Here is a 25,533-nt window from a genome sequence, read left to right on the forward strand (position 1 = left end):
AGATAAAAGTGAAACCCAAGGGACTCTGAAGCGGTTCTTAAGGAGAGCTTAAAATGAGTTTGACTTAAGGATCAAGAAGATCAGAAACGATAATGGCATAGAGTTCAAGAACTTGCAAGTAGAAGAGTATCTTGAGGAAGAATGCATGAAACATGAATTCCTTGCTCCTTATACACCACAACAGAATGGCAAGGAAGAACAGGACACTGATCAACATGGCGAGGGCGATGCTTGAAGAATATAAGACATCAGACCAATTTTGGGCAGAAGCTATCAACACATCATGTCATGCCATAAATCGGTTGTACCTACACCACCTCCTCAAGAAGACTTCATACGAAGTCCTCTATGGTAACAAACCAAATGTTTCATATTTTTGAGTATTTGGGAGCAAATGTTACATATTGGTAAAGAAATGTATGAATTCCATGTTTGCTGCCAAAGCAATTGAAGAGTTTTTACTCGGTTATGATTCAAACACAAGGGCATATAGAGTCATAAAGAGAGGAGATAATTGTTTCGCGGAATGGTGGAGGAAAGCTTCTCATCTAGACCCCAAGGACAAAAGAAAGGGCTTCAATAGTACTAGGTATATGCCTGTGCGTTGCAACGGAGACATATAATACATAAGTCCCTCTTGCAACGCATGGGCACTCACCTAGTGAGAAGAATGAAGGCAAAAGCATCAGGTATCTTGCTGCCAGGAACACCGTCAGGGAGAATAGCAGATGGAGTTGCTGACGAGGGGGTTTCTCGGTCGTCGATGTTCCGCGCGGCCACTCGCCCTTCTATATCTTCCGCCGCCAGGAAGAAGCGAGGGAGAAACAACCCCAAACGTACGCACGGCGAACCGAAACCATTTCTCCAGAATATATGAGGTATTTCAAGATTGAATACCAAGATTGCCGAAGCAGTATATGAGGTATTCCAAAACAAAAACAAAAATATACTACGGCTCTCAAAAAATCCAGAGTCAACACCGGAGTTATGCCAGCCAAACATCCCGTTTATGAATTATACTAAGTTGTACAGTAATGTCATCTCCCATTTTTCAGTTTGCATGATCCCTTTATCTCAATTGCTTGTAGAATAGAACTATGGATCCATGAGAAATCAGACGGTCCCAATTAATACCACGAAATTCGCATGTTCATCATGTTGAAAACAACGATAGAGACGTCAAGTTGCGTGCATCGTGCACTCTGATTCGTATGAACTATGCATTTGCCTATGGACAAGGAATCTGAGTATTTAAGAACTCACGCCTGCTGTGCATGTACCCATTTATTTGGCTTTTCTACTTTCCACACGCCGGAGCATCCCACACGCGAGATGCTTTGTGGCATGCCTTGAATTTGAATATACTTCAGGCTCCATCCACGGAGACGCTTACCTGTGAAGTGATCAGACACAGTGATTAATATATGATACCCAACAGTACCATGGTAAGCATGGTGCCCTTAATATAGCGTGCACCACATTATTTTCTCAACTGGAGCTGAATCTAAAAATTCTGGCCATTGTTTTTAAAACTGTCCAAAGTAGGGTTCAAATGGTTGATATCTTGTGCATTGAAATAAACAAGCAGTGGTACACAATAATCCAAACAGCGGCATTACCATTTGTTATGTGTGTCATCAAAGATGAGGGACTCAATATCTTGCACCACATGATCATCTATCTCAATTCTCAGGGTAGAGTTATGACCCAACTGCACAGTTATGGACATTAGTAACTACTGTTCCGTGGTAACAGAAAGATCCTTGATGCAAAAGGACTGACCTTGACAAAAGGCGTCCTAAGAGCCCTGTTCTTATACACTGTCGTTCTATCAGGTTGTCTGGACGGGAGGATCCAATCTCTGCAGCCAAGTAGCTCAAGTATGTCAAATTCAATCTAAAAGAAAGTACAGTAAAAGGCATAAGAGCGTGTGTGAATCATAATATATTCTGTCATCAAAAGTCGTAGGAGAAGCAGTGCCTATCACCTCTTATCCGGGCGAAGGATTCCACAATGCAGATCTTACACCACGTGAACACGGCCGTCAGAACATGAGCCGGTACGCTTGCTTCTTCTTAGATCGCCTCTGCTGAAGTTTGGGCAGCGGCGGAAACCAAGTTGTTGCTGGAATGGCGTCGCCGCACCTGCGCCTGCGTCTGCGCCGGGCGCAGCCCGCGCTGGCACCGCCGAGGCCAGCGAAGCATGCGGACGAGTCGGCGTTGCCGTCGTCGACGTCGGCGAGAAACTCGAGACGAAGCGAAGAGAGCAGCTCGGACAACCTGAGGCACACGGCGCGGCAGACGGTGACGGACCTGGGCGACAGCCGCTGGAAGACGATCACCAAGACCTCGTTCGACGCTGGGCCCTGGGACGTCATGGCATGCAGATTCGATCTCGAGAACGGCTGGAAACTGGACCCTCAGGCGATACCTCTGCATTATATATAGGAGTATATAACAACCCTCAAGCGATACCTCTGCATTGTCATGGCATGCAGATTCAAGCTGTTAAACAGTGGTTTGGTTTCCAGGAAAACAGACTTATGCTTAAGAGAAACAGAACTGACAGAGGTATGCATGCATGATACACCATGCTCCACTACCTTAAACAGAGTTTGTTTCCAATGATACAGAACTGACAGAGAAACAGAACTGACAGAGTTTGTTTCCAATGCATGCTTAAGAGAAACAGAACTAACAGAGTCATGACATGTTGATGGTAGAAAAAAAAAGAACTAAGGTAAGGGGAGGGTATTATGTTCTGTCAGAGGTCCACTAAGTAACATGAATGATACACCTGGACAACCTGATTGAGGAGGGGAGTAAAGCTAAACATCGAAGCAAACAAAGTAAAGCAAATTCATTAATCTAATGAACTGGTTAATTACAACTCAAGCTAGGCCAGAGGCAGCTGAGGATTAAGCTTAACGCGAGAAGAGCGAGCGAGGGTCCAAGGGGATGACCTAGTTGCTTCGATGTTTAGCTTGACAACGAGCTGTTACTTAAAGAGAGACGTTACAAGACCAACCTGAATAGAGCCAAACAGAAGACAATTAATTAGTCTCTCAAGCAAATTGTCACTGACCAGATGTTTCGAGCCCACGATCTGCTGCTGTTTACTCTGCACATCCGAGCGATATTTCAAATATTAAACCTGCCCACTGATTGATCCTAGTTAAGCCAGCAGCTGGCTTGGCAGCGCCGGCGATGGCTGAGCCACAGGAGCATGAAGTTCTTCACTTGCGTTAGCTGAATGGTTGCTCCAGGAAGGGCGGCATCTTCCCGTAGTGCTAGCTAGTCCTCCACGTGTTTGCTGCTTCTTCTCCAGAAAACGGAGCCAGAAGGCGTCGCGGCCGAGCACGCCCAGCGCCTGGTTTGACGCCGCCCTCCAGAAAATAAACCATGTGCTTCGATGTTTAGCTTGACATCATGTATCTGCTCAAATGAAATCCTATTTCCTCAACAGAACTGACAGCAAAGCACGTGGTTTATTTTCTTGGGCTGGGAGGGACTGTGCCATTGTGCGTTTCCCCGTCGCCGTATCGCCCGGTCTGGGAAACGCTCCGCAATATTCAAACCAAGGAGTAGGAGCCAGTGTAAGCTGACTGGGGGAAACAGGTTCAGATTCTCAAGGACTTCCGTGAACCTGGACACGGTTCAAGACCCTTGAACAGCGGACAGTGGTCTCTGTAAGTAGCCAGAGGAGCTTCAATAACAGTCTTGACTCACAGATAGAGATAAGCAGGCACATGGTGTGCGATCTTAACGCAGTCGCGCAGATGCCGATATGCGGGTCCTGTTCACTTGGCGAAAAAGAAAGATCACAAGTAAGCATATAAGCAAGACCAAACAGTATTCTAGATTAAGCCAAACTTATTCCCGCAAATGAATTGAAGCATCGAAAGTTCAGAAACGCATACATGAATAGATTGAAATTTTGAAGAATGCATGCAGAAAGTCTCATATATAAGATATGATAAGTACCTAAAGATTATTCATGCACCACAGAAATTGTCATTAACTTGCAGCTACATTTTCATTTATTATAGTGTATATTAACAAATAATTAGTAAGCAAAAGAAAACCTGGAGACGGCTCAAGGGTTTTAAGAAACTTTCAATTCTGGAAAGAACATCAGCATGTGTGCTTTCACAGAGGGCCAGCACCTGCACTCTGCCTTTCAACCACTTAATTATCTCAGATTCCCAGTTGCTAACTAAGCTTGTGGGGGTTACAATGACAACCCTTTTAACCATTGGCTTATCATCAAATCCTTGACAAAGAAGGGTATATAGTAAAGTTGTCGAATGTAAAGTCTTCCCCAATCTGGGCATGTACAACAAAGGTTTACAAACAGTTTTTATTATCATGCACCAGATAAAAGATTATGAAGTAATTGAAGTGAAATTTAAATGCTCGGTGCAGAACTTACTTGGCCCTTGTTAGAGCCACGTTAGTCCTCTGTAAGTTTGATAGAAACCCAACTGTACCAGCTCCATTACTCCTGACTGTTGATATGATAATTATATCTTCCTCCGCGCCTTGGAAACCATCCACAGATTTTACTTTCACTGAGAAATAATCATTCCTCATGCAGGCCTTCCCAACCTTTTCCTGTATTGCTCTAACTTGAGCATTGTATGGACACACAACACCAATAGAAAGCTTGCTTCGTGTAGAAAGTGTCTCTACAATAGATAAAAAGGCAAAAACATTATAACCTGCCCAAACATAAACTGACTTGATCTTGATCAAATGATATAATACTTATTAGAGAAAGAAATGAAACATACAACTACAGCACTGTACATTATGGCTGCCCTTACCTTTTAACAAACTTTGCACTATCATCACTATAATATGCAACGGAACCGTACAATAACACGATAACAATATATATTCTAGATATGTGCCCGTGCGTTGCGATGGAAGTAAAAGATTTGTATGAAACATTGATACGGAGCAACACACATCACTATAATATGCAAAATACGTGTGGAAAACATTATCAATATCACACAAATTAGTTACAGACAAATGTGTCGACAACTGTTCACTAATCAGCTAATCCTTTTTAGCGATATCGACAAGTCTTTGTTGTATGTTTGCAGGGATGGCATATCGGCACGAATTGTCCTCATAACTTAAAAGATCAATCACAAAGTTTCTTCGAAGAGTCTTTGCATCCTACAGACAAAGAGATAAGAGAATAAAACATATTATCTTGTAGAACGAGATAGCTAGAATGTAAGTTTTGAACATAAAACAAACGTACTACACTCACCCCAACAAATTTCAGTCGTCTGTCATCCCCCCACATGGCCATAGCTTGTAGAACGAGGTAGCTGGTATTAAACCTATAGAATAATATTTGGGCAACTATGTTTTATACAATGATTATCATAGAAAAAATTTAAACTGCTGAGAAGGTGGTATGAAGAAAATACCCTCTTAAGTCAATTGGAACACCAGTCTGAATTGTATGTTCCCACTTAAAGATATCCTCCGCCCATCCAGAACGTTTCTTGCTGTAAGCAATCTTATATTTTTTTGAGGCCATGATAATCGCTTCCGCGAACCTCTTGTATGGCATGTGTTTACACCAATCTTGAGTCGGTGTAAAATTGATAAAAGTCACATGCTTTTTAACATGATCTATTACGAAAAGGGCGTGACATCCATTGAATTTCCATGGCATGAGAACCTGCAAAATATCAGTCATTAGGATCCTACAACAGAAGTGTCCTTTATAAATACATTCAAAATGAACACATACTTACATATCTACAACCCGTGATATAATAATTCATTGATGGCCAACAATCGAGTGTTTTGGCTAACTCTTCTGTTGTAGGATCCTGATGGTACTTTGGAAGTTTACCAAAACCAACCATTCTCTAGACAGTATATATACATGTACACATGATGATTAGATGTAGATACTATATATTAATACATTAATGATTGGAAACAAACTTACCCAAAAACGCATGTCCATATAATGCTTTCTATTATTTATGATTTCTTCTTTCGGTCTACGTGACTCTTTATTGGCAAGCAGCCGAACAGCCATATCAAAACATCTTAGAATCATATCTTGAGTTGTCGTTAATATGTTTTGCAGGTCTTTGACAGATATTTCTATCTTAAAAGGATTGAAACTTCGCACCCATGTTCTCCTGTAATGTAGCATGATGAAACTCTATATCAAGAATCTAAGTAGTCGATATACATAAAATAAATAAATCAATGAGCACTTACTCTAGTGTCGTATCGTCTTCTATTGCCATGATATAATCACATAAAACATCTATTGAATCGGCTTTGGTCACTGGCATGTCCTTTGTGGAAAGACCAACCATTAAAAAGTCATTGGTGCAACCATCGTTAGAGACTTTTACAGGAGCTCTTTTATCCCAATCATCAACAAACCACCTTTGCAAGTCTGCTTGAGTAATAGGGCCTTCCTCATCTTCATACACTACTTCTCTATCATCAAGCACGTGGAGTAGTTTCCTCTTATTAGAATCTGTTGGGTTTTCTAATATCTCAACATCAGATGGGCTTCCAGAGTCAACTTCTTTTTCATTTTTGTATAACAGACACCCCCTTCTCTTATTCAGGTCTGAAGATAGTAATATAGCAGCCATTTTTTTCCTAAAGTGTGACATGGCATCCTACAAATAAGAAACAATTATTTAGCATTATATATGTAACACTGACTGTAGATGTCCATATATGTCGTAGTAGTAATAATATACCTGGGTAAAACTGTCAGACAGTTCATCCCCTGTCCAGTATTCGATATAGTTCAAAAGAAAGAGGCCACATGAAGAGCTACAATATACATTAATACCAACATAAAGATTAGTATGAATGAAGAAATTGGTAAAGAAGATCTTAGGACGTACCTATCTGTCTGCTTTGCATATCCCATGTCTATTTCTCTGAGCGGCCAAGAAGCAACTTGGAGGTCTGGCCACCTGTGGTCTTTTAACTCCTTACGTTGAGATATCATATCTATTTGTCTTTGCAGTCCTTTAATCTTTATATATGGTAAAATAAAATTAGAGATTGGGATAAGTTAATATTGAATTCATAATTGTTTAGTTTGTGCATACTCACAGAGTCAGTGAGGTCTTTGCGGTCTTGTGAAGTACCAAGTGAATCGAGCACTTGTATCTTCATATTTCTTGCATGGATCACAGCAAGATACCAATGCGTCTCTCGGATGTTTATCGGAATAAACACCTACAAAACAATTATAAATACTTGCATAAGAATAAAATACATATAAACACTAACTGTTCAGATTGCAAACTCATATGTACCATGTCATGGTCTAGGTAAAGTAACACCCTTCGTTCAGCGCTACATATGTGTGTCATGTCTTTAATTGGATATAGCTCCTCTGTTTTAATTTCAAGATCACCATCTCGCTTCAGGAAATTGAACTGGAAAGCATTTTCTATGTGAACGCGACCTCCAGATCGGCACTTTAGATGCTTTTGAGCTTTTATCAAATTTATGTAACAGTCTATAACCTGCAAGTGTGTAAGTTGTGGTTAAAAATACCAGGATGAGTAAAACAACTTATACATAACAACGTCGCCAAATATAAAAACTAAGCATGGATTACCTCGTCGCCTAAATATGCGCTCGGCTAAAATAAACACTCCATCCACTTCCTTTCAACAAAGGCATCATCAATAAGAACGACTTCTACCCTTGGTTCACAAGGGATTTCCTTGATAAAACCGATGAGAGCAAGATCACCTTGCGTGCAAATATAGTCTAGGAGCAACCAGTCATGAGATAAAACTAAAATTAGTTATTACAAAAAATACAAATTGATCCATACAGAACTATGAAAATTTTAATACCTTCTCGAACTATTGCGGTTGCCACCGATTTTTTTGGCTTGTTATGAGACAAGCCTACAAATAGAGATTCCATTCTCGCGGGACAAAAACCTACATTCATAACAAATTGTTAGATGCATAAAAATTATTATTGCTAATTTCACAAATGATCCAAAACTCAACAATACTTTAAGATAGTATGCATGCTCTAATAATACACAAACATGTGCGGCTCTAATAAAAACAATTGTAGCATGCAAACATGACTTGATAATACACCAGACCAATCAAACATAAGACAAACATCATCCTATTAGTTTGTTAGCTAAACATGCAACTCTTACCATGGGTCTAATTTGTTAGGACCTCTTTGTAGACAATGTTCTTGGTATATGTCCCACAATCTACGGTGGGGGTTTTCTTTACACCCTTCCTTGACTTTTTCCTCCCATCGACAGCTGGGATGACAAGAATCTTTATGTTCGATCGGGCTGTCGCTCTAGATAGAGCAACATATAGTTGGCCATGAGAGAACACTAGTTCAGGCAAGTATACACCAACATTGGGAATAGTCTGACCCTGTGCTTTGTTAACCGTCATTGCAAAGCTAAGCCGTACAGGAAACTGCTTTCTTTTGAACTGGAAAGGGAACATCTCTTCATCGGAGGGACACAACGGTATACGCGGTAGGAAAATCCGTTTTCCAATGTGTTGACCCAGTACAATCTCTGCGTCAATGCTATTTCTTTGGAAGCCATGAACGACCAGCCTGGTGCCATTGCAAAGTCCATTTGCAGGGTCTATATTCCGGAGCAATATAACAGGACATCCAATCTTGAGCTTCAAAACATGAGGTGGTAGCCCATTAGGCGTCAATGTGTTTAGGAACTCGGGTGGGTAGTAGTTGTGGGGATCATCCATGGCGCTATCGAAACTATGATACACCATATGCTCCCCTTGAAAACGATCAATCATCTTAACATTTATCATATCAACCCAGTCGTTCCGTGTTGACAGTATCTCCCTTGAAGTGATGTAGGTGGAATCAGACATATTTTCATTGAGATTTCGGAAAGCAAAGTCTATTAGGTTGTCAAGATCGTTGTCACTCCCACTGTAAGGCACACACACATCATCAGGAAGACGAATGTCGCCGTCACTATTTGTTTCCTCAGTTCCACCGCCTACGCGCAGCAAAAACTCTGCAAACCAAGGGTCGTTTTTTGCTCTCATGTTGCTAACAAGCTTTAAGTGGGACATGGACTCCCATAGGTAAGACATTCGTAGCGAAGACGCGACCACTTGAGCCCTTGACCCTTTACGAACAACAGGCAAGACCTGTCTAAAATCTCCACCGAAGACAATGGTTTTACCACCAAATGGTAGTGCAGGGCGACCCATTATATCGCGCATGCTATTGTCCAGTGCCTCCACGGCTTGTCTCTTAGTCATAGAAGCCTCGTCCCAGATAATGAGAGATGCTTTCCATAGCAACTCTGCTGTTCCACTCTGCTTCGTGAAGCTACATACAGCGCCATCGTCAATAGTGAGTGGTATCTTGAAGCGTGAATGGGCGGTTCTTCCTCCAGGCATTATGGAAGCCGCAACGCCAGATGTAGCTGTTGCCACTGCAATCTTGCCCTGGTTGCGTAGCGTCGCGAGCAGCACTCTGTATAGATAAGTCTTCCCGGTGCCACCAGGTCCATCCACAAAGAATAATCCGCCCTGATCGGTGTCAACGACAGACATAATCTTATCATAGGCGGCCCTCTGTTCCTCGTTAAGAGAGTCTTTAAGAGCCACATCTTCCACTGTCGGTTGGATACTTTCCTCCTCGTAAACCTCCCGAGCAGTACCAATAGCATCGTCATACGCGTCGATCATAGGAGGTAGAGGGAATGTCTTTATGTCCTTTCCCATTGACTGCAGCATGTTCCTAATGTCAATCAATACCATCTGCTCAACATGAGTTTTGTTCTGACTCTTGTGTTGATAGTCCTCGGACATAGAATCTTTGTGTTTCTGCCAGAGTACAGCCACATCGCTTGGCTCACAGTAAACCAGTATTGTGGCAAAAAGCCGTCGCAGCGATGATGGCATCTGGAAAAGAGCACGTTCAGTGAGACACTCATCCAGTGTGTTGTCCGACTCAAGTAGTCCCCTTCTCTCTGCTGCCTCACGAAAGGTCGGTAGGGTGACACCATCAACTGTCCTTAGATCCACATAGGAGGCGGCGCCAGTCACGTGGTTTAGGAGAACACGAAGATAGTAGCGCTCCCCCTCAGCCGGATGAGCAGAGACTATCCTACCGACTTGTCCACTTGTATCTCGTTTCCTCCGTTGCCATACTTTTCCCTTACCACTCTGCCAAGTGTACCACTCAGGGAAGTCACGATATAGGATGCCACGAGCCTCCTCGTGTAGCCTATTCGCCTCAAAATATGATGTGAGCATCGACCTATCAACACCTGGACGGTTGATGACTCGCTCGACCATTTGCCGCTCGTGAAACGCCACCATGTGCATGTTTGGAAGATGGAGTTGAAGTTGCATAATAGGTGGAGATATCTGACTAAGCTCAAAGCCGTATATCCTCCACAAGGCTTCCGGAGGAGTCACCCACCTTGCATCTCTATACCGCTTGATCTCATCAACATCATCATCTGCCTTGCTCGCATCTCTCATAACAACAGACGCACGATCATGGCCTTTGTATATGTATTTGAACAGGTATTTAACAGCCTTGATGCTCCCACATGCCTCGACATTGATGTGGCAGTTGAAGAGACGAAGAAGGTATGGGTTATAAGGGACAACCCATCTATTGTCCAGTTCGCACCCTCGGACCTTTTCTTTACGATCATCGTCACAACGTTTATAAATAGGGTATGAACCCTTCCCTTGCAAGGTTGTGTCACTGAAAGGCCGAGGGTAATGATTCTTGCATGATTTACGACCCTTAGTGCATGGGCAGTTAGGGTTTAGCGACCCACACGGGCCATGCATCATATGCTTGATAACCATCTTTCGTAGTTCAGGGTACTTGTTGCTTGGGATCTCGGCTGAGATCAAAAGGTCGTACTGCTCAGGACATGTGAGCTTGTACTTCCCTTGCATTATGAGTAGAAAATGGGCATGCGGCAAACCCCGCTTCTGAAACTCCACGACATAGATGTAGGCTCGGACCTTACCAAGAATATACTGTTTAGTCAGCCGATGCTTTAACTCTTGTAGCTTCGCATGAAAGACACGCACTACAAGATCCGGACGATCTTGCGGTGTCTGCCCAGGGAGAAGCTCCCTCCTTATCTCATCCCAGTTAGGGTTACATGTCATGGTAAGAAATATGTCTGGTTTACCAAACTTCCGCACCAGAGCCATAGCATCCATATACCGACGTCTCATGTCACGAGGACCGCCAATAAACGACGTCGACAGCACAGTTCGCTTGCCAACCTTCTCTCCTCTAATATCTCCATCTAGCATGCTATCCACCAAGCCCTGGTACAGGTCTGCCCTTAACCGATCCTGATTCTTGCGTATGTAATCTAAACGAGAGTTCTCAATCTTTATGTACGTGTCGACCGCGAACTGCTGAAAAAGCCGCTTTCCATGAAGTATAGGATTGAATACCTCGGGGCGAATCTGGAATTTGTAGCAGTAGTAGTCACGTACAGACACACATAAATGGCTAGGAGATTCTGCATATGCAAGGATTATAAAGTGAGTGATGATGAAAAAATAGTTAATAATGCGCAAATATTTCAAAATATAAACAAACAACTAACCCGCATCTTCATCATTTGCATTACTTGCCCTATGTGTCGCACGGTATGCATCCACTTCGTCCATGGATACTCCAACCTTTGGGATATTTGCGTGCCAGCCAAGTTCGCCTCTAGGGAAGAACAATGGATATGATAGTGCATCGTAGCATCCATGGTATGAGCGGATGCAGTGGCTTGAACTGTCCTTCCCATGGAGCATAACACTCTTGCTGAACTGGCCTCGCCCTTCGCTCCCTTCGATCCAGACAGTGGCCACCTCCGAAGTGAGAGGTGTGTTATGTCTTCTGGTTCAACGTCTGGTCTAGGTTCAACGCGATACGATAGTCATCAAGGTTCTCAACGTGACCCATGGTCCTAAGGTGCTCGGAGTACGGGTTTCCACGTAGTATGTCGACTATCTGTCGAATAACCTCTTTGTCTTTCTGTTGATGCTCTTCGCGACACTTACGGTACCGATGCTCGAGAGTGGGATCATCATCATAAAAGTAAAGCTCAAGGTGTTTATGATCTGCCCCACCATCCCTACCAAATGACTTGATATTGTGATACATCATGCCCTGTGCTCGGAACGTGTATATACCAGAATCCCTTACATTAGTTGTCATACTATCGAGGCAACAGTATAGGGAAGTGAAAGAGAAATGGCCATTAAAAAACCTAATGTTATCACGAAAGTGCCTAGCATCAGAGTCTGCACTATCCCACAACCTCTTGAGTTGGGGAGGGGTCTCCAGTGGGGCTAGCTCAACCTTCCCACCACGACAACAAAAACCAGGTGTCTCATACTCAAACTTCTTCGTGGTGCAATAACCGCAGTTGGGAACAGTCTTTAGCATATGGGTTTCTTCAGGGATGTTGCTATACACCTTGTCGTACGGGTCAGGAACATCAATGGCACTCGATTCATCTTGACTACCATCGATCTCTATATCCTCATCGGTATCCTCATCTGATATTTTTTTGGAAACAATGAGTAAGACATATATGTATTTATATAAGCATTTGTATCATATCATAAAAAGATTGAAATTAGTACATTTCCCAGCGAATAGGTATCCCTCGTTCTCATCAGCATCATCTTCAAATACGACACTGTCATCGCCATCAACTGGAGGGTGAAAATACAAGCCACATAAAAATACCTGGGCATTCAGGATAAAAGGGGGGGATAAAAATGATAGTAATTACCATTGTTGTTGATCTTTGCAGACATATGGGGTTGTGTCCAATCATCCCCTTCCTCAGCGTCACTAATGATATCCTCAGCCACAGTAGCCATGTTCCTTGAAATGGATGCTTCAAATTGCCGGTTTCGACGGGCTAAGATAGCTTGTCTTTCACCACGTGGCACATGTTGTTTACGTCTTAGTGGTCTAGTAGACATACGCAGTGAATCGGCATCCTCGGTCTGTGTTGAAGCTGGTAGGAACGGGTTACTGGCGATATCAGGGATAACCCAGTCGCAGGGGGTAAGAGCGGATCCATTAGGTTCAATTGCATCTGTTGTAGGGTGTACAACCTCAGGCGTATATGTTGGGGACTCCATGGCGATGGACTCCTGACTTAATGTGTCAGCCAACAGTGCTCTACGTTTTCTTATGTACTCTATCTTTGACCCTTTCCGCTTTGGTGTATTATTATACAACCTAAGGCGTTCACGATTAAGCTCCCTCTCGGCTGGAGTTAAGTTTTTGTACCGCTCTCTAAAGTAGGCAGCCCTTCCCAAATTATGGTTAGGCGTGTTACCAACAGTTTCATGCACACCGCCTGGAATAAGACATGTATACGTTAAACCGCCTGAAATCAGTTGTTTTGCAAAATTAGTTGAGTGAACAGTCATGTACCTGGTGTCATAAGGTCTCTTGTTGTGAAAACATCGTCTGACTTGAATGTCTCATTCCTATGCAACCAATCGCTATCATCATCTCGATTCACATTTGGAACTACCAAATCAACAGTGGCAAAATGATTTTCATGGCTACAAATCTGTATTTCTGTATTTATAAAACGATCGGTGGAAAAAATTGTGATAGGTATATCCGCAATACCTTGTGTTGCAAAGTTTGTGAAATCAATTGTGCTACAGCCATCTGAAAGACTAACTGTGAAACAAAATGAAAACCAAAATAAGATTAATAGACATTCACTAATCCACAAGAGGATCTATTAAAATAATTAGGAATTTAACTTTTTCATCACCACTAGATGCCTCTGTCTGTATAGGAGGTCCTTTATTTCGTTGGCTTGCTTCACGATGTTTTCTACTTTTCTCGTTTTTTTTGTTCAACGGTCATCGCGGCATATCTTTCCCTTTCCCTTTGCCTCTTACGTTCCTTAGCATCGACATTTGGACCAAGCCTTTTCGATCCATTTTCATCAGCTACAATATAAACTTGTGTATTAGTGTTACCCTAAATACTATGTTTCAAACATTAATCGGCACGCGTGTAATAACCTTTACCCATAGTAATGGTGTTTGAGATGTTTGTCAATGGTGTGCGTCCATCATTATGTTCCATCTGATCTGTTTCTGTTGGTTCTCCGTTCTCCATAAAGAAACCCTATCATGGACAGTGGAATGGCTTAGTTAAGTTTTCACACAGTACTTGAGTAAGGTCTGATTTGGTGATCAGGGATCCTGAGGGGATCCATGGAGAGGAATTCCGCTTGCCATTCAAATAGCAAGGAGATTCCTCACACATGGATTTGAAAAGCAAGGGATTCACAGCACTAAATCAATCAGCACGCTGTTGCTACCATACAAATTCAGGTCTCACATACATCCATCCTCAGGCGAGCCGAGTGCTTATATAATCTGAACGGTATTGACCTGTGTCTACCTGACCACATTTTACAAGCAACAAAGTGTAATAGTGCATTTGATCTGGTTGTGATTTGTTCCTTCACCCAATTCAAATATTCTGCCTGATTCTGCAAAACATAGGCACCTTTATCCACTCACTTAGATCCAGTTGCATACAAGATTATTCTCATAGCACTCCTGCCGAAGGGGTCTTCCTGTACCACTATTTTTGTTTGGATTGTTTTTGTTTGGTGTCCTCATCTAGCACTTGGTGATCTCCTCATGTCCACCATATTTGGCATCAAGGAGCCAAGGACAGAGCCCTCCAGTGCGAGCCAGCTAATGACACTGGCCTGCTTCCAAGTGCCAGTCTAGCTAATGACACTGGGTGATCTGGATCTGGATGCTGCTAAGCAAGGGGATTGTAGCCTTGAAGGCCGGGCTGGCATACAATGTTGTCCATGGATTCTTACTGCTAGTGAGTAAGCAGACCAGCTATGTGCAAATGTAATGGTGCAGTGGCAGCAGGAGCAAGAGTGGAAAGTGATGCTAAAAATTCAACCCAGAGAATTAAGTGTTAGAATGTTTCAAGAGAATTAAACAAAGGGCTACATGTTTGCTCAAAACAAATAACTTTTTCTGCTCCCCTAAAAAACAGCAAGGACTATAGCCAATGCCAAAAACCAAGGACTACAGCAGTCTTCGTCAGAAACCAAGATCTGTTTCGTGGAAGCAATTCGTAGCTAGAAAAGCATTTTGCATTGCAGCGAATTACAAGTCAATGTTTGGCATCCCTCTTTAAGTGAAAGATATTTCCATGCATGTTTGGCATCCCTCTTTAAGTGAAGGATATTTGCATAATAGAATCGATGTATTTAACCCTCAACAATTTATCATAGCCACTTCAAAGCGACAATTTATCACAGCCACTCCAAAGCAACCTGACAGTAATTGATAATGTTTTCTTTTGGTAACATTTCCTTCTTTGTTTTCCAACTTTTCCGATCAGAATTAAAGAGAGAAAGGAATCAGTGGCAATACTCTTGTGTGGGACAAGTGGATGTGGCAAGAAACAGTGCAGGGGTGAGGGGTATTTCATAAAATTGTTTAGTTTATGTTGTTTTCCGTTATTTAGTTATATCTCATTTCTCGTAGCCACTGATTAAAGTCTTATTCTGATGTTAATCAACAGATGGGATTAATGAAGAAACATCCTTCCATAATACCATTTATGGTATACATTACAAATGAGGATTAACACATGGAACGATTTGCTGTACGTGCAAAGTACATGACTCTAGATCCAGCAAAGAACAGATACATCAAATACATTCGAAATATTAGAGCTATCCAGGAATACCTATGCAACCGAGCTGACAAGCATCTTGTGCCGAAGATCAACAATACCAATGTTGACCAGAGTGTGGCTGCTATACATGCAACAGTCTTCAGCTGTCTTTGCAGGCGAGCAACAATACCAATCTTGAACTACAGGTGTTGGCCCGTGACAGGCTCCTGGGATCTTACAAGGTACTAATGCAAAGCCTTTTGGCACCCGCCCCCAAACAAAGCACGCTCTGTGGTATGTCTCACCGACGACAAACTGAGAATAATTTGAGTTCTTAATGGCACACAAGCATAAAGAACAGCAAGAACAAAGGAACACAGAATCAGAGAAAAAACAAGAGTTTATATATTCACTTTTCTCTCTTTGTTTCTGGAGTTACATCTGATCTTTTCGTTTTTGAGTGACCTCTGATCTTTTTGTTTTTTGAGTTACATCTGTAGTCTGTAAAGAGTGACCTTTTATTTACAGCAAAGGACGCAAGGGTGAATACACATTACCGTGTGTACTTCTCAGTTTCTCCCCTCTAACTAATTTTGCCACCCTCGGAGTCATCTGTTCACATTTTTTATATACTGATTTTACAACACTCTCAGATAGGGCTGTGGTTAGAATGTTTCAAGAGAATTAAACAAAGGGATGTGGTTTAGTCAGTAAATAAACTGAAAGCTTAAAGAACAGATAGGGGTGATCAGGATTACCTACAGATTTGGAGACTGTTTGCACTATCTAAATGTATAACCCATACAGATTATTACGGGAATTCAAATTTTCGCACAAAATATTTATTAATCATTTGCACGGTCAAAAACTTCACAAAATATCTCTTATTAAACCCATGTCATAGGTATTACAAACAAGATTCATAGACATACAAGTTTGCCTCTTGTTGCGTTTGGTTGATCAATAACAGTACGACACGTATTCTATCATTATAGAATCTCTCTACGCCTAAACATAGTCCCAATTATTGCTCTTTGCGAATTTGTAGAATCTATCTACGCCTTTCTTCTTCAAGAAATGTCACAGCAAACTGACGGTTGTTCAGCGCCACCAAAGCTTTTTGGATTGCTGCAATGAATGCCACAGTTAATCACATCTACACGTAGTTCATGATATAATGAAAACAATCACAAATTAAATGTAACTAATTTTTTAGAATATACTTACGTCGAAAATGATGGGTGTTGTGATGGAACGGATTGAAGTGTATTGCGGTATGATCCGAAGACTCGAGGCACTCTAGAATTACACATTTAAATCTCCGTTACGAATCATTATAAAGCAAAACTTAGTGACAGATGTTTTGAAAGACGTAAAGACATGTTGTACCTTGTCTTCTGAACCGTCTAAACATAGTCCCAATTATTATGCCATAATCCTCCTTAGCCAACGCCCAGCGGAGTGCATTTTTGTTTAGTAGGTCACCCCAAACTTTAATGATATGTAAATATCCCCTACGACATTGATTTTGGTAAGAATAGGTTAGTAATATTTAGACTTGGATATATAACTCGACAATTAACAGAATATACCTAGCATCCATTATAACAATCTTTCTGAAAGGGCCCCACATTGTGCGATGTATTGTATCCAAGTGGACTACAACAGCCATGATGTCTACAAAAATAACAGTTTATAAATGGATTAATACTGAATTTTGTGTAAACGATATATTAATAATATTAAGAGGTCGATATATTCTTACCGACTAAAGTCCTGTTTGGCAACTCAGCAATATCAGCAAGGTTCAATAGTATTTGTTTTGGGAATGGCGCCATCTGAATTGGAACAGTGTATGGCTCCACGATAGCTTGTTGGTCAAGACACAATTCCATGGGACCATTTAGATGACGAAAATTAAATTCACCCGGATGAAGATTGAACTTTACATTATGCATCTTGTAAACATGCTTTTCATGGAGCAAATTGTCGAAATGTTTGACTGTCTCATACATATATGTTATGGCCTCGATCTTGGCTCCCTAATAGTATTTTAGTAGGAGAAGAGGCAATGGTATGAAGAGCGTGTAACTTTGAAAATGAAACTTAGAGAATTGTTGGCTTACATTGATGTCAGATAAAACGAAATGTTGTCTTTCTCGAAAACGTGGTTCAATCGGGAATTTAACTTCTACCCGAGCGACAATACTGTATTTCCGCGGTAGCCCATAAAAATCTTCATCACGGTAGTCGTCGAACAACCTGAAGCTATATTAAACACACGACTAAATATCGGTCATAACTTTGATAGATCAATTTTATGTAAATATATATTTATATAATAACTTACATAGGCATCCGTTTTAGGCGGTCCGCTGCGACTCTTTCACGGTTCAATACGACCGGTTCCATCAAAACCTTGTAGCATTTGACATAATTTAAAATTTAAATTTAAATGGAACACATATCATACTTTTTCTGGTTGTATAACATTATATCTGTACGGGGTTAGAGGGGCATGGTTTCACATCAGCTTTGGAGCCAGGATTTGGTTAAAGTCTAAAACTTTTTCTGGTTGTATTATAGCCTTGAGACCCCATACAGTAGAGTTTAGCATCAACCGATATATACCGGAAGAATGCATATAAACTTTATACCCCAATATCAGTCCCCAATATACACAAGCATACACGGCATTAACAACATTGTTTGTATGGAAAATTCAACTGCTAGTACGGGTGTTCCGGCACAAATATTTTATTTTAAAGGAGGGAGAGCAAGGATATATAGCCTTGAGACCCCAGACAGTAGAGATTAGCATCAACCGATATATATACCGGAAGAATGCATATAAACTTTATATACCCCAATACCAGTCCCCAATACACACAAGCATACACGGCATTAAAGCGAGAATTTTGTATGGATAATTCAACTGAAACATGATCAAAAAAATTCAACTTAGAGAACAGTTGCAGCAACAAATTCGCTTGAAAGCTTACCTAGGCCTGAGAAGCTGCGGAAGCCGTCGATGCGTTGCAGTGAACCCCCGACGGTGTCCTGCCGTCCGGTCCGGGTCAAACAAGCGCCTTATCCCTTTCTTCTTCCACACCCCTCGCTAGCCGAAACAACAAACTATTACAATGAAATCACCATACATTATTTCAGTAAACACTCTCAAATACAGGAACACTGTCTTAAATTTCTACACAGTCTGAAGAATAATTAGTAGAGAAAAATTGGCAAACGAAAACTGTAACGATCCACCACTCTGCTCATGGAGTCATTAGTTCAAGTACGAGCCTCCATGTTTGATTCTGTACAAAAATAGGTGAAACAAATCCATGTGCACCTTGTGACTGAACAAAAGATTTTGTTCACTTCCCGAATTCCAAATCAGAGTTTACATTTTAATTTTGTTTACTGACTATCACATGCCATTCCAAAGATGTCACTGGAGTAAAACTATAACGTATTAAGATTCTCTAGAATGTAACAACGAATCTAAATTGGCCTATGTTAGGTCCATTACAACACTCACGAATCCAAACTGAGATGTGATAGTCAGTAAAAGCAAGCAAAAAATTACTCCATCCTATAAAGATCGTTATTCTTGGATTTCTCCTCCAACAGGATGCAAACTCTGATGAATCCAAACAAAAAACATTGCATGTAGCTAGTACAATAAGAAACAACACCACTTGTGCTAGTCAGACGCATGGTGCAAAATCATAAATAATTATTGCAAATAGTTGACTAAAACATCTACAGATGTACTGTTACTATGCAGCTTATGATTTTTATCCAAGCTCGGCTGTCAAGCAGCTAAGCTATAGTCCGCTCTCTTAAAACTCTTTTGGGAACACCATTGGTCCTAGAAAATGTAGTGACAGTCATCTAGCAGAGTAGTTGCAGCTAATATATTCTCTTTTGCTTCAAGTTTTATTTGATCAGCCCAAAATAAGTAAATCAAATTCTCTTATGAGATCTACCACACATATTATAACTTTTATTACATGAACAAATAACTTAAGAGCTCCCCTAAAAAACAGCAAGGACTATAGCCAATGCCAGAAACCAAGGACTACAGCAGTCTTGGTCAGAAACCAAGATCTGTTTCGTGGAAGCAATTCGCAGCTAGAAAAGCATTTCGCATTGCAGCGAATTACAAGTCAATGGCATCCTCAAATCTGTTCAACTGCCTTATTCAGCTCAATCCAAATTATATAAAAGGACAGCAAGGACTACAAGTCATATACAGATCAAACAAAAATCAAATTCCGAATATCTGTCCAGTTTCACAATTGATGCAGACAGCCCAAGTCATATACAGATCAAACAAAAATCAAACACTGCAGTGCTAACAGGACCACGAACAATACAGATCAAACAAAATCAAACTCTGCAGTGGTAACAGGATCATATACAGATAATCTAAAAATATACAACCAGTAAATCAACAGATTTGAGGTCAACTACAGCCAATGAACAGATTTGAGGTCAACTACACCCAATGAACTAATGGGTACTACTTGCTAACAGACATGAGGTCAACCAGTAAATCAACAGATTTGAGGAAGGACTGCAGCCAATGAACTAATGCGTACTACTTGCTAACAGACATGAAGTATTGGATTAGCAATTCAAAGCAAAACAAGATATGGGAAAAAATCAGCAATTGTAACGTGAAAGCAGATAACACTTACCAGGTCAGTGTTTGTCGTTGAAGATGTCGTGGGTCTTCTTTCTGCCAGAACCTATATAGTTGGTCAACAAGTTAGATATATTTGGTCCATGTTGTTGTTATCAGGATTACTACAAGTTATGATGAAACCCTGGTAGTACAAGTTATGATGAAACCCTGGTAGTTCTAAATCAAATTCCGCAAACTATCAAACTATAACAAACTATGAACCGAGAATACTTGAACCAAGATACAAGTTCTTAAACTAATCATAGGAACTGGTACAACACAAGAAATGTTGAGTAGTTGTTCATCAACAGCAAACACTGACCTTCAGCACCGTGTCCTTAGAGACGCGTGGCTTCACTGGCATATGGCGTATGGATCGATTAGGGGTTTTTAAATAGATACAAGTTTGATGTCCATGAACCGAGAGGATGGAATCGGCTGCCGTCCATGAATGGCAGTGGACGCTCCGAGAGAATGGCGAGAAGAGATATGGGAATTGACGGGGCAGGCGCGGTAATGGCGAGAAGAGATCTGGTACCTTCCATCCGCGGGCGCATCCACTGCCGAGATAGAGTTGAACGCCAGCGGGATTTGAGGGCACGGTGGATGCACGATTTGGGGAGAGGAGGAGGAGGTGGTGGACCTTCCATCCGCGTGATTTGGTGGCGCAACCTTCCATCCGCGGGCGTTGGTGGCGCGGGGTGCGGGGGCGATGCGGCCGCGAGGACGGCGGCTGCGATGCGGGCCGAGCTGGACCTGCGCGGCTGATTTGCGGGAGCGGCGAGGAGCAGGTGGGCCTTCCATCCGCGCGATTTGGTGGACTGGCAACCTTCCATCCGCGGGCGTGGCTGGCGCGAGGTCCGGGGGCGATGCGGCCGCGAGGACGGCGGCGGGATTTGCGGGAGCGGCGCGGCAGTTTTGCGGAGCTGGCGCGGCGGCAGCCGATCGCGGGAGGCAGAACACAGGAGCTGTGCACGCCTACACTGGCCTCATATAGAGTAGTAGAGATTGTCATCCAAGGAGCATGGAGCATTTGGAAGCATAGAAACAAATGTGTTTTTGATAGAGCACAACCTTGCCTATCTTCCCTAGAGGATGGATTTAGGGAGGAACTGCATCTATGGACTTTGGCAGGCATCAAGAACATTCGAACCTAGAGGATGGATTTAGGGAGGAACTGCTTCAATAGTATTGTCATCCAAGGGCTAAAGGAAGGGTTATTGTCTTGGTTCTGCATGCCGGTGTGCGGCATAGGTTGTGCGTTGGGTGTGTATGTGAGTGTGTTTGTTGTTTTGTTTTGCGCCTGATGTCTTTTTTCTCGGCAAATGTATCAGGTTCAAACCAAGTTTCCGTGTAAACTACGTTCAAACCAACTAAAAAAGTCATAAAATTTTTTAAAAAAATATAAATGTACTTCATTGCCTACTGTACCACTGTATAAATTTCAAATTCATCATATGTTAAGAGATACAAAAAAGAGAAAATTTTGAGATACAAAAAAGCTAGAATTATCTCAGAATTTTCTCTTTTTTGTATCTTTTAATATATGATGAACTTGAATTTGAAATTTTTTATAGTGGTAGAGTGGGCAAATAAGTACATGCATAATTAATTTGAATTTTTATGTGACTTTTGTTAGTTGATTTGCACGAAAACTTGGTTTGTACCTGATATGTTGTTTTTTTATCTCTAATTAATATAATGATGTGCAGCTTTCTTGCGTATTCGAGAAAAATACAATAATTTATACGTAGGAGGTCAAAATAAATCCATATGCAATAGCTCATCGTGTTGTCGTTGAAATGAGTATGTTTTACATTTTTTTACGAGAAGGGATACCCCTATTTCATTATAAAATAGAAACATATCAGAGTTTTGACGGGGAGGGGGGCATGCAAAGGTTATACTAACTCACACAGATTCATCAGCTTTATTACACAGACAAAGTGTTTACATCAGCAAATTTACAAACAAATAATAGCACTATTGTCGCTAACTTAAAAGTTAATCTTTTTTGCTTTCTCTATCAGCAAAGAAGCCCATAATCCAAACAAAAACAACAGAAGTAAGTCACTTCAGAGGGGTCCAGAAACAACTTGTTATCAAAACAAGCTTTATTTCTTATTTTCCAAATCACCCCACAGAACAGCACTGCACCCTACTAACACTAAATTCCTGATATTTTTCTTAAACGTAAAAATCCAGACATTAAACAATTGGTGGATGTTATCAGTAATGTTAGGGAGGTTAAAGGCAATGTGAACAGTTTTCCAGATAAACTTTGACAGAGATGATTTGAAGATTCATCAATACCACAAAAACTGCAATCCGCTGAGCCAATTCACCCTCTTTTTCTCAAATTCTTTTTAGTTAATATTATGCTTTTCAACAAAAGCTAGAGAAAAATCTTAATCTTGCTAGGGAGTTTGGCTTTTCCACATGAACCTGAAGGGAACTTTTCTGGAAATCCTTCTCAAAGTTTGGTACATCGACTTGACTCAGAAACCCTCGGTCCCTATGTAACGCCCCGAATTTTGCAGTTGAATTTTTTCTTTTCTTTACTCGCCAAATTCGGGCGTTACCTTTTCTTTTTCTTTTTCCCCTCGCTAAACCTTGACCTTTTCCAAAGTTCTAGCGGGATTCGGTTTGGATTTCCCGTGTAAGAAAACCCTAAGTACTTTGTGTTGTCTGATGCACCATGCCGAACCTTTCATTTCTTTTGATTGCTTTGAAAGTGCAAATGCATTCATGTAGAAAGATCGGATTTCGAAAATGAGGAGAAGATCTTTTCTTTCTTTTTTCTCTCTCTTTCTCTCTCCTCTTTTTCTCTCTCTCCCGCGCCGTGGGCCGACCCCGGCCGGCCCAGCCGCCCCTGGCGCCCCTCCCTTGGGCCCAATTGGCCCATGCCGCCCCCCCACCTCCCCTTTTTCCCCCAATTCTTTCTCCCTCCCTCTCATTTTCTCTCATTTTCTCTCCCTCACCCTAAGCCGCCGCCGCCCCTACCCCCTGCCCTAGCGCCGCCCCTCCCCGTCGCCGATCGGCCGCCCCGCTCGGCCGCCCCATCCCCGTCGCCGGTGAGCCCCCTCCCCCTCTCCTCCCTCCCCCATCCCCCCTCCCCTTTCCCCTCGCCGCCCGCCGCCATGGCCGGCTCGGCCGGCCCCTGCGCGCCCCGGCCGCCCGCCTTGGCCGCGCCCTGGCCGCCCGGCTCGCCCCGGCCGCGCCCTGGCCGCCCGGCCGCCCGCCTGCGCGCCCCCGGCTGCCCGCCCGGCCGCCCGCCTGGCCGCGCCCCCTGGCCGCGCGCCCTCGGCCGCCCGCCTGGCCGCGCCCTGGCCGCGCCCCCTGGCCGCTCGGCCGGCTCAGCCGCCCCGGCTCGGCCGCCCCTGCTCGCCCTGCCCCCGGCCGGTTCAACCGCCCCCCCCCCCTCTGTTTTTTTTTATTTTTTTTTATTTATTTTATTTACTTTCTGTGATCATAGCTATTTTATTTTAGGTAGGCTAATCATCGTTAATGTTATTGAAATATGAAGCTTAATTTAAAACTCTGTTATGCTAATTGATTCATGTAGTTAATTGTTTATCTCGTGCAATGTTGATCAACTTAAAATGATTAGGTTCCCACTAGTGCATATAACAGAATTCTTTTGTCAAGAACCAATTGTAATTGATCGTTAGTGCATAAGATTTAACCCCCTGCGAGACCCTTTCCCGTTTCTTTCTAACCATAACAAATGCAATGTCAAATGTCATACTTGATGCATACTCGCTTTATTTGTTTCCTTGTATGGTGTATTGTTCTTTTGTATTAAAATATGTGGATGTATGTATGTTTGCGCTCGCATAGAGAACGATCCGGTTGAAGAGCCCGAGGAACTCGCAGGAGAAGCCCCTGAGCAGCAGTCGTTTGGTGGAGGCAAGTGTCCTTTGACCTATCTCTGTCCTATTCATTATTTAATTCACCTCCCGCTTACACATTTATGCCTAAGGATTGACTAGCTTTTGTTATCCATGTCCTTGTTTACCTATCTGGGTTGGATTATTACTGTTTAGCTTTATGCTATTGCTCAAACTCTAATCAATGAACATGATGAGATTATCTATGATACGCTGTTTTCCCTTCTCTTATGATGATGTGGTACTTGTGATCTTCAAGGGGGCTCGAGCGGTTTCTCGAGTGCCTCTCCGTAAGGACCTGTTCTATGGATGACCGCCCGGGAAAACAGTGCAACCATAAGGGTGGAATGGGGTGCCCTTAGCTGAATAATTAGAGGATCCGGGGTGTAGTTCACTTAGCCGTCGTGCCGTCAATGGGGCTCGGTGTATGCGGCTCGCTCTGCCAAGTTTGGGTTCGCCCCTTGGGGAGGAGTGCGGTGCATTTAGGAAACCTAACGGGTGGCTACAGTCCCGGGGAATCTTTGTAAAGGCTTCGTAGTGAATCCTTGGCCATTCACCTCGGGAGTGAATAAGGGTCTTGCAAGCCCGGGCCAGAGAGGGAATCACGGCTTGTGGGTAAAGTGCACAACCTCTGCAGAGTGTTATGAAACTGATATATCAGCCGTGCTCACGGTTATGAGCGGCCAAGGGAGCTCCAGTGATTAGTGGTACTTGATCAGAGATACTTTGGTACAGGTGGTTATGAGATTGTTGATTCTGGTTATGATTATGATGCTGGTAAGTGGTACTCTTTCCGTTTGGAAAGGAGTACATTTGGGTTAATAACTTGGGTTAATGCTAAAACTTGGCTTTCTACTAGTAAGTAATAATCTGACCAACTAAAAGCAACTGCTTGACTTATCCCCACATAAAGCTAGTCCACTACAGCCAAACAGGATACTTGCTGAGTATGTTGATGTGTACTCACCCTTGCTCTACACACCAAACCCCCCCCCCAGGTTGTCAGCATTGCAACCACTGCTCAGGCGAAGATGAAGCTGTGGAAGGAGACTTCCAGGAGTTCCAAGATTACGACGAGTTTTAGGCGTGGGTTAGCGGCAACCCCCAGTCGGCTGCCTGTGAAGGCCGCGTTATCTACGTTTCGTTTCCGCACTTTGATTTATTGTAAGGACTATATGGACGTCTCAGACGTATGATGTAATCGACTATT

General features: G+C 42.5%; 2 protein-coding genes and 1 long non-coding RNA gene across 3 annotated transcripts; all 3 read right to left on the bottom strand.

Moving 5' to 3' along the window:
* Positions 1–1,188: 1,188 nt before the first annotated feature.
* Positions 1,189–1,897, bottom strand: LOC103653203 (uncharacterized). The gene is made up of 3 exons (XR_565322.2): positions 1,783–1,897; positions 1,620–1,711; positions 1,189–1,393 (listed from the first exon to the last, which is right to left on the bottom strand). It is a non-coding gene; the product is annotated as an uncharacterized lncRNA (long non-coding RNA).
* Positions 1,898–6,703: 4,806 nt separating this feature from the next.
* Positions 6,704–7,577, bottom strand: LOC103653204 (putative ubiquitin-like-specific protease 1B). The gene is made up of 4 exons (XM_008680164.1): positions 7,331–7,577; positions 7,125–7,250; positions 6,911–7,044; positions 6,704–6,836 (listed from the first exon to the last, which is right to left on the bottom strand). Exons 1-4 carry the CDS (start codon positions 7,385–7,387, stop codon positions 6,704–6,706), a joined length of 450 nt encoding a protein of 149 aa, XP_008678386.1. The 5' UTR covers positions 7,388–7,577.
* Positions 7,578–16,609: 9,032 nt separating this feature from the next.
* LOC103655261 (uncharacterized) lies at positions 16,610–17,901 on the bottom strand. Its single transcript, XM_008682041.3, has 6 exons — positions 17,867–17,901; positions 17,506–17,782; positions 17,333–17,417; positions 17,130–17,254; positions 16,968–17,039; positions 16,610–16,868 (listed from the first exon to the last, which is right to left on the bottom strand). The coding sequence occupies exons 2-6, from the start codon at positions 17,753–17,755 to the stop codon at positions 16,792–16,794; spliced, it is 609 nt and encodes a 202-aa protein (XP_008680263.2). The 5' UTR covers positions 17,756–17,782; positions 17,867–17,901; the 3' UTR covers positions 16,610–16,791.
* Between the last annotated feature and the right edge of the window lie 7,632 nt (positions 17,902–25,533).

This window comes from Zea mays, chromosome 4 (assembly GCF_902167145.1).
Source record: "Zea mays cultivar B73 chromosome 4, Zm-B73-REFERENCE-NAM-5.0, whole genome shotgun sequence".
NCBI classification, from domain to species: domain Eukaryota; kingdom Viridiplantae; phylum Streptophyta; class Magnoliopsida; order Poales; family Poaceae; genus Zea; species Zea mays.